Source organism: Molothrus aeneus, chromosome 1, assembly GCF_037042795.1.
Source record: "Molothrus aeneus isolate 106 chromosome 1, BPBGC_Maene_1.0, whole genome shotgun sequence".
In the NCBI taxonomy this organism is placed as follows: Eukaryota; Metazoa; Chordata; class Aves; order Passeriformes; family Icteridae; genus Molothrus; species Molothrus aeneus.
The window spans coordinates 55,511,737-55,529,925 of record NC_089646.1 but is presented as its reverse complement, the minus strand read 5'-3'; the positions used below and the strand labels follow the sequence as shown (position 1 = coordinate 55,529,925).

At 37.3% G+C, this 18,189-nt stretch overlaps 1 protein-coding gene across 3 annotated transcripts in view; it reads left to right on the top strand.

Annotated features, from left to right (window-relative positions):
- SLC12A7 (solute carrier family 12 member 7) overlaps nucleotides 1-18,189 on the top strand; it is a 79,593-nt gene that overhangs the window by 36,804 nt on the left and 24,600 nt on the right. For all 3 annotated transcript variants that reach the window (XM_066557472.1, XM_066557481.1, XM_066557491.1), the window contains exons 12-16: nucleotides 10,255-10,429; nucleotides 12,237-12,355; nucleotides 13,064-13,162; nucleotides 15,057-15,176; nucleotides 16,838-16,942. In XM_066557472.1, the coding sequence (XP_066413569.1) occupies nucleotides 10,255-10,429; nucleotides 12,237-12,355; nucleotides 13,064-13,162; nucleotides 15,057-15,176; nucleotides 16,838-16,942 (618 nt within the window). The remainder of the gene's footprint in view (nucleotides 1-10,254; nucleotides 10,430-12,236; nucleotides 12,356-13,063; nucleotides 13,163-15,056; nucleotides 15,177-16,837; nucleotides 16,943-18,189) is intronic.

Genomic DNA, 18,189 nt, shown 5'->3' with positions numbered 1-18,189 from the left:
GCTAAAAATTAGGTCTATGAAACCAACAATTGATACATTTATAAATAGCATAAAATCAGAGTTTGCAGGTTCCACTGATGCACCAATGTTCAAGGAACATCAGACATGACCCAGGATCTCTCTGTTTGGCTCACGTCTGCGTACTTGCTTCTACGGTCTTGAGCTCGTCAACATGTTCTGGGGTGCGGTACAGCTTGACGTTTTGCACTGGGACCCACTTAATTCCTGCACCTATAGAGAGAGAAGCATACCCCAAGTGATTAATTGGAAAGGACCTTCCCCAAGTGATTTGCCCCAAGTGATTAATTGGAAAGGACCTTCCCCAAGTGATTTGCCCCAAGTGATTAATTGGAAAGGACCTTCAATTTGTTCTAATTAAAACGGGGGGATTTTCTTTCAGTTTCACCTGTGTGTTATTTGAAAAATGCCTAAAAATTGGTGGATTGGGTTCTGGAACATAGCTGTTTAAAAAATTTAAAACATATAAAGTTTGTCCAACCTCATCTGTGGTGTAACCTCTACTCCCCCCTTCTCTTGATCAAGAATGCGTTTTAATGTCTGATGTGCCCTCTCAATAATTGCTTGACTTGTGGGAGAATGAGGAATACCAAAGATTTGACAAACTCCCCAATCCTTTAAAAACATGGCAAATTTTTGAGATATTTATGCAGTACTATTGTCAGTTTTTACTTCTTGGGTGCACCCAATGAAGCAAAAGCTTGCAAAAAATGGTGACAGGCATTACCTGTTTCACCTCTGTGAAGAGAAGCAAAAACTGCACCAGAGAATGTGTCCACTGAAACAATATTTTTAAATTTACCAAAGGAAGAGTATTTAGTGATATCCATTTGCCATAACTGCAGGCTTTGCAAACTTTGCGGGTTGACTGCTCCTGTAGAAACAGAAGGCTGCACAAACTGACAGTCAGGGCAAGTACTGATAATAGCTTTAGCTTGACTTTTGGAAATTTGAAACATTCCACAAGAGCATGTGCATTTTGGTGAAGAAAGGCATGACTGAGTTTTGCTTGTTCAAAAATGTTTGGCAAAATGTTTGTAATAACCACTGTCAGTTTGTCTGCTCTCGCATTTCCTTCCACTAAAAATCAGGAAGCGAAGAATGAACCCTGATGTGAGAAACAAAATATGGATTAGTTCTATATTGCAAAGTTGTATAAAGACATGAAAGCCAAAGATATAAAGTGTCATAACTAACATCCTTTAAAACTGATCCTTCTATTCTTTTAACCATATTAGCAACATAAGCAGAATCTATGATTCAATTAAAAGGTTGTGGAAATAGCTGAAAAGCCCTAACCACAGTGACAAGTTCAACAATCTGAGGAGATCCTTCTATGTCCAGTCAGCTGTCTGTCTCTGCCCAGACACGTGTAGGATGGTTCTGGGGCAGCCCATGCTTCAAAGGACGAGTCTGGACTCTTCAGTTTTTCAGTCTTCAGATTGTTTATTATTTCTTATCTACAGAATTTTCTTTCTGCCCAGCAGAGGTCTGACCTGCAAGGCAGCCAAGGGCACTCTGACCACCCACGGGGCGGTCGTGTCTTTTTAGACTGAAAACTACGTACATCATATTTACCTTTATTTCCCAATACCTTTCACCCATATTAGCAAGTGCACCTTCACCATGGACCAATCCCCAAGTGCCAACATCACCACAGAAAATGGATGACAAGAAGAAGAAAGAAGGACAAGACACGCCCTGATCCCTCCATCCTGTCTCCATAACCCCCCTGTACCAAAACCCTAAAATCTATATTTCAACCTGTAAATACATCATTCCTGCACCATTCATTCCCAAGTGACTCTCATGTCCTCAAACATGTGGTACATCCCTAGAGGGATCAAAGTCAAGCCACCAGACGCTCCTGGCAACATTCCAGGATTTCCGAGCCCCCCAAGGGTTCTCTCGGTAGCTCTGGACTTCCGGAGTGATGTGCTGAGTTCCCACACTTCTACTGTTTGAATATCTGATTCCCAAGTTTTATTTGTCTGGTTCAACCAAGTTACAACTGATTTGTGACTTTTGCCAGATCCATCAGTGAAGAAAGATTATTGCATTTAAAGTTCTTCACTTAACATATGTTTCTCTTTAGAACTCAATTTTGCCTGAAATAATTTGTGAGCCAGGTAATGAATAGAACAAATACCTGGGAAGTTTAACAATACATACTGCAAATCATCAGAATTTTGCATTGCCCAATCAATATAATCTTTTTTCAGTGGTAAACAGATAACTGCAAATTCTTGACCTGCTAGACTTAACAATCTTGTTCTGGCCTTAATTACAATTTTTGCTGTCATCTCTAAAACTGTAAAAATAGTCTCTGGAAACCTATAGGGAAGAAAAACCCATTCTATTATCAACAAAGAATCTCTCTGTGAAGGGTCCCATTGAAAAATGAGACCAAAAAGTTGCATTTTTTTCTCTTCAAATTGAAAAAAAGAAAGGCTTTTGTGGAATACAGCGATGAGCTTGTTGTCTTTGGAGAGCTTCCATGACCTTGTCAAGGGCTGCACGAGCTTCAGGTGTTAGAGATCTAGCAGAGTTGATGTCGCAGCTTCCTCTCAATAAATTAAAAGTTGGACCCAGTTCATCATTGGTAATTCCCAAAACAGGCCTGACCCAATTGATTTGTCCTCCAAGCTGTTGTAAATCTTGTAGGTTGTTGACACCAGAGCTGTATCTTCTGTGGTGTAATTGTTTTTTCAGTCATCTTCCATCCCAGATACTTCCAGGGTGGAACTTCTTGGATTTTGGTTATAGGAATTTCAAGTCCAGCATTTTGGACTTCAGGAACAACACTAGCATGTATTTGCTCCATCTCCATCTGTGTTGGAGCTGCAATGAGCAAATCATCCATGTAGTGTAGAATCATGGATCTTGGATGCTTCTGTTGAACTGGAAACAAAGCTTATGCAACAAAATATTGGCAATGATTTCCAGTGGAATCTCTGCCTGGGTTCTCTTCAGTTGATGACTGGAACTGAAAAAGCAGTCTTGGAACATCATCAGGATGAAGTGAGATGTGAAAAAAAAGTCCTTTAAATCAATGACAGTGAGAGGCCACTGATTTTGGATCATTGATAGAGAAGGAACTCTAGGTTGAAGAGGTCTCATGTTTTCAGTCACTTCATTGATCTTCAGGTCATGAAGCAACCTCCAGGAGTCCAATGTCTTCTTGTGGATGATGAATACTGGTCAATTCCAGGGACTGGTCGTGTGTGTGATGTGACCTTGCTGTAATTGTTCCTTTACCAATCTTTTAAGAATATTTTTTTTTCTCTGTTAAAGGCCATTGATCAATCCATGTAGGATGATCAGTTTTCCAGTTCAGCTTTAAAGTGGGAGGTTTCGACAAGATTTCCATCACAGGCCCACTTCCAGTTTTGTTCCCATTGGGACAGGACATCTATCCTCCAGACAGTGAGAGGCTTCTGAACAACAAAAGGACATACTGTCACTGTCATTCCTTCAGAACCTGTAATGTTAATCATGGGTGCACTTTGCAAACACACAGTAGCACCTCCAGTCCCTGTGAGGGAACCTGCAGGAGCTACCAAATCCCAATCACTGGGCCAAAACATGTGAGAAATTACAGTGGCATCTGCACCAGTATCCGGCATGCCTGTAATGTAAATTGTTTTGCCATGGTGAGTCAGGCTGCAAGTTAATTTTGGTTGGTTACGGTCTAAACATTGCACCCAAAAGACCTCAGGACCTGAGATATCAAATGGCACAGACATAATTGAATTCTTTGGAAAGTTGTTCTGCTTGGGTGTATTCATGGGTAAAAGAAATGTAATAACTATAGGTGTTTTTGGAGGAATTACCAAAGGAGCATTGCATGCAAGAGCTAAAATTACTAGCTCTTCATTGCAATTTACTGACATAACAGCTGGAAGGACTGAAAGTCCAAAAATTTTGTTGCTGGCTTTGCCTAGAATCAAAAAACTTGTCTTTGTTGAAAAAAACCTGTTAATTCCAGTAGAAATGCTTTCGTAACAAAAATTATTTAAAAGATGTATCAATTTTCAGGAGGCCAATTCGAAACTTGTACCTGAGGGTATTGGGCTGGGACCATTTGAGGAATGGTTGACTGAGGGACAAATTATTGAGGTACCAATACCATTTGACAGGGTAATTGACTGTAAGGAGGAACCACTACTTGTGTCGAGACGCGGTGGTAATCTGCACTCTTCTTGAGTTTAACGACAAAGGTTTGCCACCAATGTCAAATTGAGAGTGACAGTACTTAGCAAGATGCTTCCCTTTCTGACATTGAGGGTAAATAGAAAGTTGTTTGGATTGTTTTTTAGGACAATCCTTTTTGTTTTTGTAGGATTTTTTTGTAGGATTGTTTTTGTAGGACACTCCTTTTTCACATGTCCTAGTTTACCACAAGCAAAGCAACAAGCCTTTTTATCAGAGTCCAACTGTACAGTACCAACAGATTTTTAAAAAATTTTTGTTTCTGCTTCTAAGGCCTTTTCAAACTTTTCCATTTGTTGTCCCAAATTTTCTCCCCAAGATTTTGCCAAACTATCTCCCAATGTTTTTCCTAACTTTTCTTGAGCTTCTGCAATCTGCTTTCCAAAATCATTAACTTGCAAATTAGTAAGATGCTGTGGAGAGGTGAGCTTACTGCAAGCTGTTAGCATCTGTGTTACAGCTGGAGGCTGATCAGGTAAAGTTAAAATAATTTTTCTACATTCTTCATGAGCATTGACAAAAGCAAGGTTTTCAATAATACAGGAATGAGCTTTTTCATCTGGACATTGTTTTTCGACAGCTTGGGTTAATCTATCTAGGAAAGAACCAAAGGATTCTAATTCACCTTATCTGATAGTAGTTTAAGCATTTACATAGGTACCAGCTGGCTTAACTGAAAACAAAGCTTTTCTAGCAGCATCTTTAATATCTGTGAGTACAGGCTGAGGAAATTCCACTGCCTGATTTTCTGGTCTATGGAAAGGTGGATCACCTGCCATTTGGGTAATATCTATATTCTCATAAGGTGAATTTTCATATTTTTCAATCAATTTATTAAAAGTTTTTTCCATTGTAATTCCCATAAAAGATACTGTGAATTGGTTAAGATCAGGGAAACCACATTTCAACAATTAGCAGGGACTAAGTCATAAGAATTAAATATGCTTTTCAACACATTATTAAAATAAAGAGAAGAAAACCCACTTTCTTTCAAAGCTTGATGGAGTTCTTTTATATCATGGTGAGAGTTTAATATTGTGGATTTACATCATTATGACCACATCTTACAGGTAAGGCAAGGAGTTGTTTATTTGAATCCAAATATTTTTCTAAGTTTTGATTAATATTATACCAATTAGGTAGTTGAAATGTAAGGTTTACCTCTGATTTAGACTGTATTTTGTTTTTCCCTCTCATCACTCCTGTGTCTGATACAGAAGAACAGGTAGTGTTGTCACAGCAATCAGCTGTCCCAGGAACCCTGCCAAGAAGCTCCAAGCTCTTGGCAGTAGTGTTGGCACAGCAACAAGCTTTCCCGGGAGCCCTGCCAGGAAGAGTGGAGGACAAGAGGTCCACATTCCCAACAATGGCCCCCATGCTGGAGGTAGCAGCTGAGGAATGTGTTGTATTGGTTACAGGAAGAAAGCCAGAGCCTACTAAATCACGTCTCAATTAACTAAATTGGGTCTTTTTAGATCCACACAAATCCGGCTGCTCTCGAGCTGCAGATCCCAAATTTGTATTTGTGACACTTTCCAATGAACTGTTACAGGTTCCACACCATGCCCCTGACAACGGGGATGCAGCTGGAAAACTGTCCACTCACAGCTGCAATCTCAGCATGCTTTCACCACCACACCACCACCCCCCCCCACCCCCCCCGCAGCACAACTGAGACGGGCTTCAAGGCTTCTAAATGATCTGTGTCTCCACAGAAATTTTCCTGAGCTCTCCTGCCTCCACCCCATTCATCTTTCTGGCCAGAGCCATCCCAGCCCTGCTCAACCCCTGACTGCTGCCTGCCACCTCTGTCCTGCCCCCTGCCCACTCCTCTGCAGGCAGAGCCAAATCCACCAGCTATAACCAGAGGCTGGGGTGCTAAAAGCACTGAAAACACTGGAAGAGGCTTGGGGGAGGAATTAGTATGAAAAGAGTTCTTGGAACTGCAAAGCAATCTTCCCGCCTGAGCCCAATCTGAGGGAGTGACTTCCTGGGAAGGGGAAACTGTGGCAGGGGTGTCCCCCACAGCCCCTCAGCCAGGCAGAGTGGATCCAGAGCTCCCCTTGGCAGTGCCTGCCTGCACAACTTCAGAACAAGATCCATCCACAACTTGTTCAGAAGAGGAGCAGGGCACAGAAACAGCAGCCCCTGTTTTGCAAAGCTTCCCCAAACTCCTGGACCTGTTCGACTCCCAACCTCCCCAGAACATGACTGCCAACCCCCCAAATTCTTGGAACACAACAAAAATCCCAAACGCTTTCCCAGGAATTCCGGGGTCCGGGAATGGATGATTTCACGTAGGAATGAGAGGATGCCTGGTCGCAGCATTAGTGATGCAGGGAATCCTGGAGGAAACAGAGGACACAACTGAAGCTGGAAGCTGATTTGATTCCCCCTTCCTGGGGATCAGGTTGCTGTCCACACTGCCTGAGGAAATCCTATACACGTCAGGAGAAGGGAAGGAACCCCAAACAAAACCTGAGATCCCCATGGAGGAGAATGAAGAGCCAGCACCACTTGGAATTAGTCTCAGAACCAGGTGTTCTGTTTTGGTGTTCGAGAAAGTCTCTATTACAATCATACTATTTACAGCTCTCCATTAAAACTCTGGAGACAGGCATTAGTTTGACCAAAGTCTCTTCCTTTTTGAAATAGACTAGATTGTAAATTTTCCAGTTTATCTGATCCCAGAAATCAAAGGTAAATGCAGACTTCAAGTCTATATTTTAAATACTTGCTTTTACCCAGATTAATAAGTCTTTTAGTTTATGTTTTAAGATGTCTGAATATCCTTTATCCTGTAAAATTGTCTCAAGCTGGTAAAAGATACTCAATTCTGTTTTAGATAGATTGTTTCTCATCTCATTGCCCAGAAGCCCCTGAAGTTGCTACTCATCACTTACAAGGATATCAGCTAGAGATGACAAAGGGAATGATCCATTCCTTCTATTAACAGCCTGGGCCTCCAGCAACAGCACTGTCCACGGTCTTCTTTTTTATTCCTCTAATCTAACAGTCCTCTTCACAAAAGAGCATCATTTATCGCTGGTCAGGGGTCTCTGTATACATCATGAACAGGATGAGACTGCTAAGGAATGCATCTCGAGCTGTTGTATTTTCCAGCATCAGTCTCATTACATGGTTATGACAATGGGAAGATGCCAGCAGCTCACATCCCAGGCAGCAGACAAAGAACTTAATGTTACAACTTACTTTAAAAGTTTTTTGACCAATCGCACAAAGCAAAAGCAGATTGACAGTCGTTCTATCCAACCACTATAAGCACACATACCTTGGTTAAAACAATGCTTGCTTATTTCAAATACAGTATCTGCTTGAAAGCCTTAAAACACAATGCACAGAGCTCCATTACTAAGCTTAGAACTTCCTAATATCTTGCTAGATATACTTTTCTGCAGCTTAGGGAGTTATTCTAGACAAGCATTAATAGACAGACCATTGTTCTACTTGTCCTTACTTTTCTACTTCTCATATAATTTTTCTGCTGACAAATCTTATGGCTACTGCTTAGCTCTAATTGCAGTTCTGCTGTCTCTGAGGCCGGTCTTTTGCAGCTTTCCCAAAACCCTCTGATTTTAAGGATTCCTACAAGGAGCTTTCTTACCAATTACTTTATTTGTTAGTAACAAGTTGTTATCCTGTATTGATTGGTCACTGAAACCCCCGGTGTGTACATGCAGGAAATGTTGCTTGTGAGAGATAGTTTCCATTTTTCTATCTAACGGTGTAAAAACAGTTTATACAGGTGCTAGTTGTTTTTCACCCAGGAATAGATTGTTATGTTAACAAACTGCTCACACCAGAATTGCTTTCGCACAGGAATTTGTAAAGTGCTACTTGACAAGGCCAGCCACTGATTCCAGGAGACCAGGCCTGATCTTATGAGGCCTTTCTTTTATGATTTTTCTACCTTACTGCAACATAATCCTGGTTTGCATTAGGAGGAAGAGCATTGCCAGTGGGTCAAGGGAGATCATTCTTCCCCTCTACTCAGCCCTGGTGAGATTGCATTTGGACTGCTGTGTCCATTTCTGGACTCCTCAGTACATGAGTGACATGGAGCCTCTGGAGGTCCAGTGGAGGGCTATGAAGATGATAAAGGCATTGGAGCATCCAATCCAATTGGACCTGGGCTCTTATCAGCGTTGCCAACCAACAGGAAGAAACAATAGGCAGAAATTATGCACAGGAAATTCCACATGAATATGAGGAAGAACTTCTTTACTGTGCAAGTGATTGTGCACTGGAACAGATTGCCCAGAGAGGTTTTGGAGTCTCTGCCACTGGAGATTTTCAGGAAGCGTCTGGACACAATCCTGTGCATTGTACTCTGCTTGAGCAGGGAGGTTGGATTAGATGACCCACTGTGGTTCCTTCCAATATTACTCATTCTGTGATTCTGTGACTTTTACTTTAAAGTGATATTGCTGCATCAGTGAAAATATCTGTTAGTTTTTTCTTCATCATAAATATAAAAGCCAAATCAAACTGCCTAGGAAATAGTAAATGAATTCTGAAATAAGAAATTAAAGCAGAGCTAAACTCATATTTTTGAAATTTACCAGGCAAGCGGGAGGTGAGGGAATTTTGTAAGCTCTTAGCTATCCTTAGAGCAGGTTGCATTGCAGCAAGAATCTTGAGTCCATGAACTTTCATTTACATTGCTGACAGTTCTCACTTGGCTGAAATTCAGCTGAACAGTAAAGTGTGTGGATTTTCAGTCTGGTCTAAAGACTGGGTTCTGAGGCTTTTTTCATTATGATGGTCATATCTGCAATGAGAAAAAGTAGGTTGTACATTTTTTCTGTTTTTTGCATCTCTTGAAGTTATTCCTATCCTGTGTTTAGTTGAAAAATAGGCATTAGAATTTGAACTAAGAATAATATACAGTTATAGAAATCTTGTTATAGAAGAGCAATATGGGTTTTATCCTATAATTTTGAGGAGTGTGATTTACCTTTTTTTCTTCTTCTGCTGAAAATAGCACACAGTCATGCATCCCAACTTAGGCATAAGCAAGAATTTGAACACAAGCGTACTATATTCACTTCATTGCTGTGTTTCTTGAGCCTATTTTTAAAAGCAGGTATGAAAAGACAAAAACCATTTAATTTTCCCTAATTTTTCTCTTCTCTTATTTCTGTAGACTTTTCCTTTTATTAAGAAAAAACTGAACACATTAGGAAAAAATAATGGTGGTATCACAGTAGAGATAGCCTTAAAATTAATTTTGGCTGCTTACTAACAACAGTAAGATGAACAAGAAAAACCTTACTTGCTTTTAAAACAAAACTGCCAGTTCAAAGGAGGGGGTAAGGTGGAATAATTTTTTTGTAGTTTATTCAAATAATGCCTAAATTAACATAAAGTTGGGTATCTAAAAAAAAAAGTGGAGGTAGTATTGGATGGGACACTCAGGACTGTAATGAAAGCACCTCTTCCTGACTTCTACCCACTTGTTTGCTCTAGTAAATTAAAAATTGCATCAGGTTGCACAACAACCAGAAGATGTGCGAAACTCAAAATGGTTGTGTCTGGTAATTTCTCTACTTATTGTATGTCAGTGTCACACTTTTAAAAGGAAAGGCTAATACTTTTTGTGAATCTCCTGCTTATGCCCCAGGGTATACTTGTATATATAGTGGAACAGATTTCAGCAAACTAGTTCCTAGCTCTTACAAGGATCTGTAAGATACAAATGTACATACTCCTGCCACTGTTTTATTCAGAAATGATATCCAATAATTGCTGCATACCTGCTTAGAGGCAGCACTTAATGTGAAGTGATTATAATGTCTTCTTTAAAACAGCACAATAAAGAGAGATTGCTTGGTTGGGAAATCCTATAGTGCATACTGTAACACAGTGTTTATTGTCAAAAAGTGCTGCTGTCCAGAAAGATTGAAATGTGGGTGTTGAAGCTATAGTAAAAGTTATTTTAATGCTTACTGATTCTTTTTTTGTTTTGTTTTAATTATTTTTGTTTCCCTTTTCTTTCCTAAGGTTTGGAGAAGCAGTTAATGGAAATCTGGTGGTTGGTACACTAGCCTGGCCTTCTCCATGGGTTATTGTGATTGGTTCATTCTTTTCAACATGTGGTGCTGGTCTCCAGAGTCTCACTGGTGCACCCCGGCTATTGCAGGCCATTGCAAGAGATGGCATTGTACCATTTATTCAAGTGAGATTTTTTTTTTGTTCATGTTGTTACAGTATTTTGAAAAAAAAAAATTGACACATTATTTCAGCTGTTCCTGTAGAATGTGAAGAAAAGATTTGGAGCTCAGTTCTATTTGTGTACAATAACTGATCAGGCTATTGTAGGACAAAGTTTGAGCTTCAATATTTTTGTGCAGTGCAATTTAATTATATTTGATTTTACACATAAAAGTTGGTGGTTCCAAACTGAGAATATAGTATTCTATAAATGGAAATAAATGAATTAAGAAGCAATTCATAACTGAACTTCTAGACTCTAGGCTGTGTTTACTGCTTGTATTTGTGAACAGAGTTATTTAATCTCACTATGGAACTGCACAAAACTTCTCATATTACAGAGATGAAATTCTAATTTTTATTCATTTTTGTAAGGTAAATTAAGTCAGTAAAGATGTAACAATAGAATTCTATCCCATTACTCCAAATATGAAGATTTGTTCCGAGTGCATGTTTTAAGAAGAAATAAATCGGATTTTTCTCAAAGTAAGGGAGCTGGCAAACAGAAGATGATGAGAGAATTCTTGCTGGACTGCCTCTGCAAAACCTAAACTACACTTGAGTTAAAAATAAGTAAATAAAACTCCAAATGATTATACTGTCTGGAGAGCAAAGCTCTGATGTGTATGGTGAAGTTTGGAGTTTGAAAGCTTACCTCAAGACTTGCAAGACTATCTGTAACAAGAAATAAGTACACTAAGCATGCTACGATGGAGGGACTGAGTAGTGGTGGAGTTTGACTTGTCAATGGAAAGGGGCTGTAATGGAGTAAGTTGTAAGTTCTGGGTAGTGTAGAGAAAAAGAAACAAGAAAGATTTACTTTTGCCTGAAGCAAAATTTTGGCAGAGAGAAGGTGACATGATTACATGTCCTGAGAGTTAGACTTGAAAGGAATGGAGAATCAAAAGGAAAGATTTGTGGTTCGGGAAGTGAAAGAAGGAGAATTGAAGAGAAGCAGGATATTTAGAGGATTTGACACTTGAGAATGCACTTGCTGTTTTGGAGTGACACGGTTACTGCATGGATAATCAAGGAAATGGAAGGAGATTATTATAGAAGCAAGACTGACTTATTTAAGAAAAAAACTCTAAAGATTGAACCATGAGTAGAAAAGAAAAGGATTTTAATATAATAGTAGGAAAATTGATGGAGGACAGGAAGCTAAAAGAAGAGGACAGCATGGAGAATGAATGAGGTCTTAATTTCTGTATTTGTATGGAGGAATATGGAGGAGAATAAATACCACTTGGAATCTCAGGCATTTTGCCACCTGTCATCAGTATGGCTGTAGAGAGTTCTCCACAAAGGAAATTACCACATGCAAAATGTTTTTTGGTAGGGCACTGTGCAGGATCATAGTCTTGTCTAATTTCTCTTTAAGGGTCAATATTATGTTGGTAAGTACTGAATTGACACCTAATTTCTATCTTACAAAAGTACTGGCCTAAACTATATTAGCTTTTTACTAGGCATAAATCTCTTATGCATATGATTTTTAATTTTCTTAAGAATATTTCAATGAGAGCTTCCATAGGACTTCAATGTTATGTAGTCATTGCTTACTTTAGTAAGCATATTTCATATTGGATATGTGTGTTTTGCAATTTTAATTTTGGCTTTTCACAGGATAGATTGCATCATTTTCCTTTGTAACTAATAACTACTTTAAGTTCGAGTTAGACTAAATAAGTTAGTTCATGATTTGCACCAAAGTTTATTACTGTATAATGAACAGCTTTCCCTAATCTTACTATGAACTTGAATTGAACTAGATATTTGGTCATGGAAAAGCAAATGGAGAACCAACTTGGGCTCTGCTTCTCACTGTTGGTATTTGTGAAATAGGAATTTTGATAGCCTCATTGGACAGTGTAGCACCGATTCTTTCAATGTAAGTATGAGTGTGATGTTTTATGTTCTTAAGTTAAATATTTTCTATTAAAATTAACTAGGTAATTATTTTTCTTTTTTAAATAATACATGTTAGACTTTGTTTTCTATCAAATTATATTCCTATTGGATCCTGAAGATAATATGAAACAACAAAATGTTTTGACTGAACTAATTTCTAGGCACAAAGAAGTTTTTCCATGACAGAGGTCTGGAATGCTAATAAAAATATGTTCAAACTTCAAAAAACTTGGATTTTAAAAAAATAATTACTGCTATTTTAGGTCAAGTGCATCTAACAGAGACAGACAAGATTCAGTCTTTTAAAATATGAATAGAATTTTTTTTTAATTTATTTTTTCCAGAACATGATACCATCTGAGCCACTATAGAAAAAGAAAAAAATTAACTCTGTCCCAGCCAAAAATTATACACCATGATTGTCAGTTAGTTGCCACGTTTGTCTCCAAAATACATCTTTGAGGCTCTATATTATGATAATACGATACTTTGAGGCCTAATATTCTGTAAGCAATCTTAATATGTGTTTTGTGTTCTCTTGGCCACTGTGAATATAGTATACAGAAAACTGTATACTAGTATACAGGAAACTGGACACCTTCCTTTCCTTTTTTGGATTGTGTTTATATTTTAATGCACATCTGCCTAGTACGTTTCTCATTAGAAAATGCTCTTCCTTTCTTAACAGGTTTTTCCTTATGTGCTATATGTTTGTAAATCTGGCTTGTGCAGTTCAGACGCTTTTGCGAACTCCCAACTGGAGACCTCGTTTCAAGTATTACCACTGGTAGGGAATATTTCTTCATTCAGAAGAGTTAAAACTAACTATACAGCCCTAAATTTTTAATTTTATTGCAATAATAAAACAAAATCTCCCTTCTGACTTAAATGAGTTATGATTCATGCACTCAATAAGAGCATAATTTGTTTTCATGTTTTTAGAATAGCGCCATAGTAACAATAGTAATCATGAAAATGTGTGGCTAATATAGATGGTTTGGAAAAGGGTTACAGGATGACATTTTATTCTGCTTAGAAGCCAAGACATTTTCTGTGGGAAAATGAGTATGAAAAACCATGAAATCTGCCTTGTATATATACTTAAGGAGAACTGGTAAAAGTGTTCAGGAAGGTTAGGACAATTTTTATTTTGGTTATGCAAAAAATACACAAACCTAAAACTTCTACAGAAAAAAGTCTCATTCAATACACATCAATTGGTTCATTGATGATATGATGACTGGTTTTAAAATATGCTTTGGACATTGCATTTGATAACTGAAGTAAACAAACCCTTTAAAAAATGAGTAATAATACAGAAGGTGAAAGTGTGGGTTTTTTTGGTTTAATCTTTTTTTAACGGGTTAAGAATTTAAACATCTCAAACTAAGATTGGGAAACTTCTTGATTTTTTTCTAACTGTATGTTAAAAGTACATAGCTCTATTAAAAAGAATTCTATTGAGAAATTTTACTGCTGAAATAACCTTAAATACTAGAGCATTTAGTAGATAAGCTGGCATGATTTTGGGATGTAAGAGTTACTTATGGCTTTTCCTTTTAAAGAGTTGAGTGAAAACAAAATGTTGCAATTTTGTCTTTGATAAAACTTGTTGATTCTGCTCTGTAGTTACATACTAGTTTGACACCTAACCCTCCAAATACATACATTTGGCAACAATTCATTTTTGTATTTTTCTCAGAGACATCAGTGACGCAGCTGACTCACTGTGTGACTATCTCTAGCCAAAGCAGGTGTTGGAGTGTTAGCAGGAATTGGGGTGGCATTTTCTTTTCTGAGTGAAAGTAGGGTCTTAGATTAATTCAGGCATGAAAGAGCAGCTGTTGTTTTTTTATACAAACTACAAGACTGATGTCCTCAGAACTTGTAGAAAGCATTCCCTTAGTTTAAATTTGAACTCAGTGCACTAAAGTACCAAACTAAAGGTACCAACCAAAGTTAAATATATCGACACCCCGTCAATATAGTCAAAGTTAGCTGTAATTTGGAAATTGGGTGAAAACTAATTTGGGAGGTTGTATATGACTAAAAGTATACACAAAACTGTCGATTTTGAGATGATTTACATCTAAATTTGATAAACATGGGCAAATCAGGCATATAGACTTAAGTTTGGAAATTATTTTATAATTTTTTCAGCTTACATTCATTCTTCTTCGTAACCTTTAGAAGACTGTTTTCTGTATTCTATTGACTTACGTTATTGGCCAAGAGACAGACCACAACAGAAGTGAAGAATAAAATTGATGAGTCAAATAGAATTTAAACTAATCAACTATTTTTGCTGGAAGTAACAAAGTTGTTTTTTACTGTTTGAATTTTTTAACTTAAATTCAAATCAAAGAGTAGTATGTGATAATGTGTTTTGAAACTGAGTTTACTTGGAGGTATTAACGTTTCAATACTGTATATACTGCAAATGTAGTAAATGTAGTAAATCTATTGTTATACCTAATTTAGATGCATTATTTATGTCACACAAAGGTTCTGAATGCAATTTTTTCATATAAGCTAAAATTGGGACAATGCATTTTTTATTTTATAATAGCTAGAAAATAGACTTTGAAGGTGAAAAGTCTTTCTGGAAGTTAAATAAGAAATTAACTTTGTAGAACATTTGCATGCCTATTAAAAAAATGGAAAAAAATGGTTTCTTTTAGGACTCTTTCATTCGTGGGGATGAGTTTATGTCTTGCCTTGATGTTCATTTGCTCTTGGTACTATGCTTTGATTGCCATGCTAATCGCAGGATGTATATACAAATACATAGAATATAGAGGGTAAGACCATATATCTTATTTATTCTATATTTAATATCTTTACCATTCAGCAAAAAGCTCTTTTGTATAAAACAGATACAATTGAAGTAATAAAGTTCAGAGTATTCTTTGAAACAAGGTAAGATCTGATCTCTGTTAAGGGTTGTAAGTTTTCCGATTTGAATTTCTCTGGAAGATCTGTTACATACTTTTCATCAGTGAGAACTGACAGAAATAAAAGCAAATAAGTCTGGGAAACTCTCACTGGAGAAGAGACGATGGTGTAATTTTGGTACTTCAGGAATATTACCTTTCAATATCAAGCAGCAGCTATTACAAGACTGTAGATTATTATTACCTTGTGCAGAAGCTCAAACTCACATTTTTGTGTGTGTGGACTTGATTACTTTCTAGAATTAATCTTTAAATTGCAACATACTTTGTACTGTATGCATTTGTCAAGAGACAGTCATACCTGTAGGACATGCTGAGTAACTATGAGTCTTAAAGGGCATGCTGTGTTCATAAAAAAACCCAAAAAAACCAAACAGCAAAGACCTCAACTAAATAACATATAGAAACACTACAGGTAATTATGATCAGTAAAGGTGCATGCTGTCCCTTTCTAAGGATAGATACCCTATGCTGAAAGAAAATATTAATATCTTGGAGCAGGAAATTGAAGCTAGGCCACTGTTTTGATGGGTGATTAAGCACAGCTCTAAAGTGGATCAACTGGTATAAACTGTTCCACCCTGTGGACCTCCATCTTTTAGTATCTCCATTTCCAGATTAGATGCTTTCCTGGATTATAACATCTCCATTTACAGGTCTAATGATAAGGAAATTAATTTCCCAATTTTAGTGAGGAAGTCAGATCAGATGGTAACAGTTCTGCATGTATATATATTATATATATATATATATAGGTTCATACATAAAATTATGCATAGTTCCAAATTTATATAGAATTTCTTCAAATGTTGGCACATGCCAGGACATTTACCTTGCTGAAGGAGATGCTTTACTAGAGGTAGCTTAGCTCAGAGAAAATTCATGAGTGAAAATCAGAGAGAGGGAGGGTGGGCAAGGGAGAGGGACCCCTTGCCGTTATAGAATCCATTCTCCTGACCAATTTCAATCATCACTATTCTATATTGGAATTAAAAGGACTGGAAAGGTAGGGAGACTGAAAACGGTCAGGAGAATGGTTGGAGCTTTAGGCTTTCTGGGAGAGAAGCTGGGAAAGAAAGAGAGTGGAGAAGACTATAGTGGTGGTGTTGAGGGCAAGATACGTTATACTAATCCATGTGAAGTTAAGTTTCACTTACTAATTTTGCTGCTTTAAAATAATTCCTTTTTAAGTATCCTTCACTTATTCATTCTAGTGCTAAAAAGCAACTTAAGTAGCTCTCACCATTACAAAAATGCTTCTGAAGTATAAAATAGACCATAGTAAATACTTATAAATATGGAAAAAATTACCTTGAAGGGGTCTGGAACTGCTTCATCTTGGTTAGTCTTCGATCTTGATTCAAGTCTACAAGACAAGGTTTTTTCATGCATTCATGCAAAAAGAGAGTGATCATTTTTTACATCCATTATCCCCCACATGAGAAAAAGTACTTGATCTGTATGAATAAATGGGACCCTGTTAATTGAATCACTTCTGTATCCTGAAGAGCGGAAAAAGAATGGGGCGATGGAATACGAGGACTGTCTCTGAATGCAGCTCGCTATGCTTTGCTTCGTGTTGAAGATGGTCCTCCTCACACCAAGAACTGGAGGTAGAGTCCTATGTTTCTCAGAGTCACTTAATTCTTGAAATATGGAAATAAATTGGAATACTGCTGGTAAAGCAGTGAAGTAAAGATAAAGTGAGATTCACCTTTAAAATAATGCTTTAACTTGGGCATGGCAATTATGTCATTGCAATACTACTATTTTACTGAAACGGAATGTGACTTGTGGTCATCAACTTTGTGGCAAACTAACTTGACTTAAATCCATATAGTGTTGACATGGTTTTCAAAAGTGCAGAAGAATTGTAATGTTTGATTATTTACAGATTTTTCAGAGTCAAAGAAACAGTTACCCTTGAATCTCACTGTTTCTACAGAAGAAACACTGCAATTCCATAAGAACAATTCACAATTTTTTTTGTTTGTTTGTGTGTATGTTTCCTCTGAAATACATTGTACAAATCTATAGAGGACCCTTTTTTGTTTAAATTATTTTTTGTGGTATTCTTTTTATATAGCTTCATTCAATAGTAGCACTTTCTAAATTGCTTATATGCCATTAAAAAAAAAATCTCACATTTTACTGTAATGGAGGAGTTAGATGTCCTCTACTATTTTTGCAATATATTTTTTTTAATTTAATTTTTGTTACATTTAATTTTCCTCAAAGCCAACTTTAAAAGTTACTTAACATTTAAAAATAAAGGACGTTTGCACATTGTCACTTCTGATGAATGTAATGTGATACTTTAATTCTAGTCACTGCTCAGTGATAGTATCATGGAGTGCAAGCACATGCAGTATTCTGTTGTCCCTCAGTACAATGGCATTACTTTACCATTTTTCCTGGGACTGATGAACTTGGCATCTCAGAAATACCAATGTAATGTAGCGTTGACAATCCTGTTAAATATTTGACTGCTTCAGTTCCAAATGAGCTTTCTATTGTGTCAGTGTAATTGCTAGAACTGAACGATCTTATTACATCTTAAACTGTGCTAATTTTGAGTATGATCCAACTTGTCATCAGTCTTCTGAATTTGTAGCAATGACAGGAAATGTATAAAATGTTGATTTGGGAAAAGTAAGTAGATTGAATATTGATTAAAGGAAACAGAGTGCATCCTCATCTAGTATGCAGTTGAAACTGAACTTTGGTTACTCTTAGTATGATTAAGGAGTTGACTGTCCTTTTGTAAGGACCTACGCAGGTAGAGGGGTGGGTCATTTGAGAACATCATGAAAATCCAGGATAGATAACTTGCAGTTATCTTTCTATCCTTACCTGAATA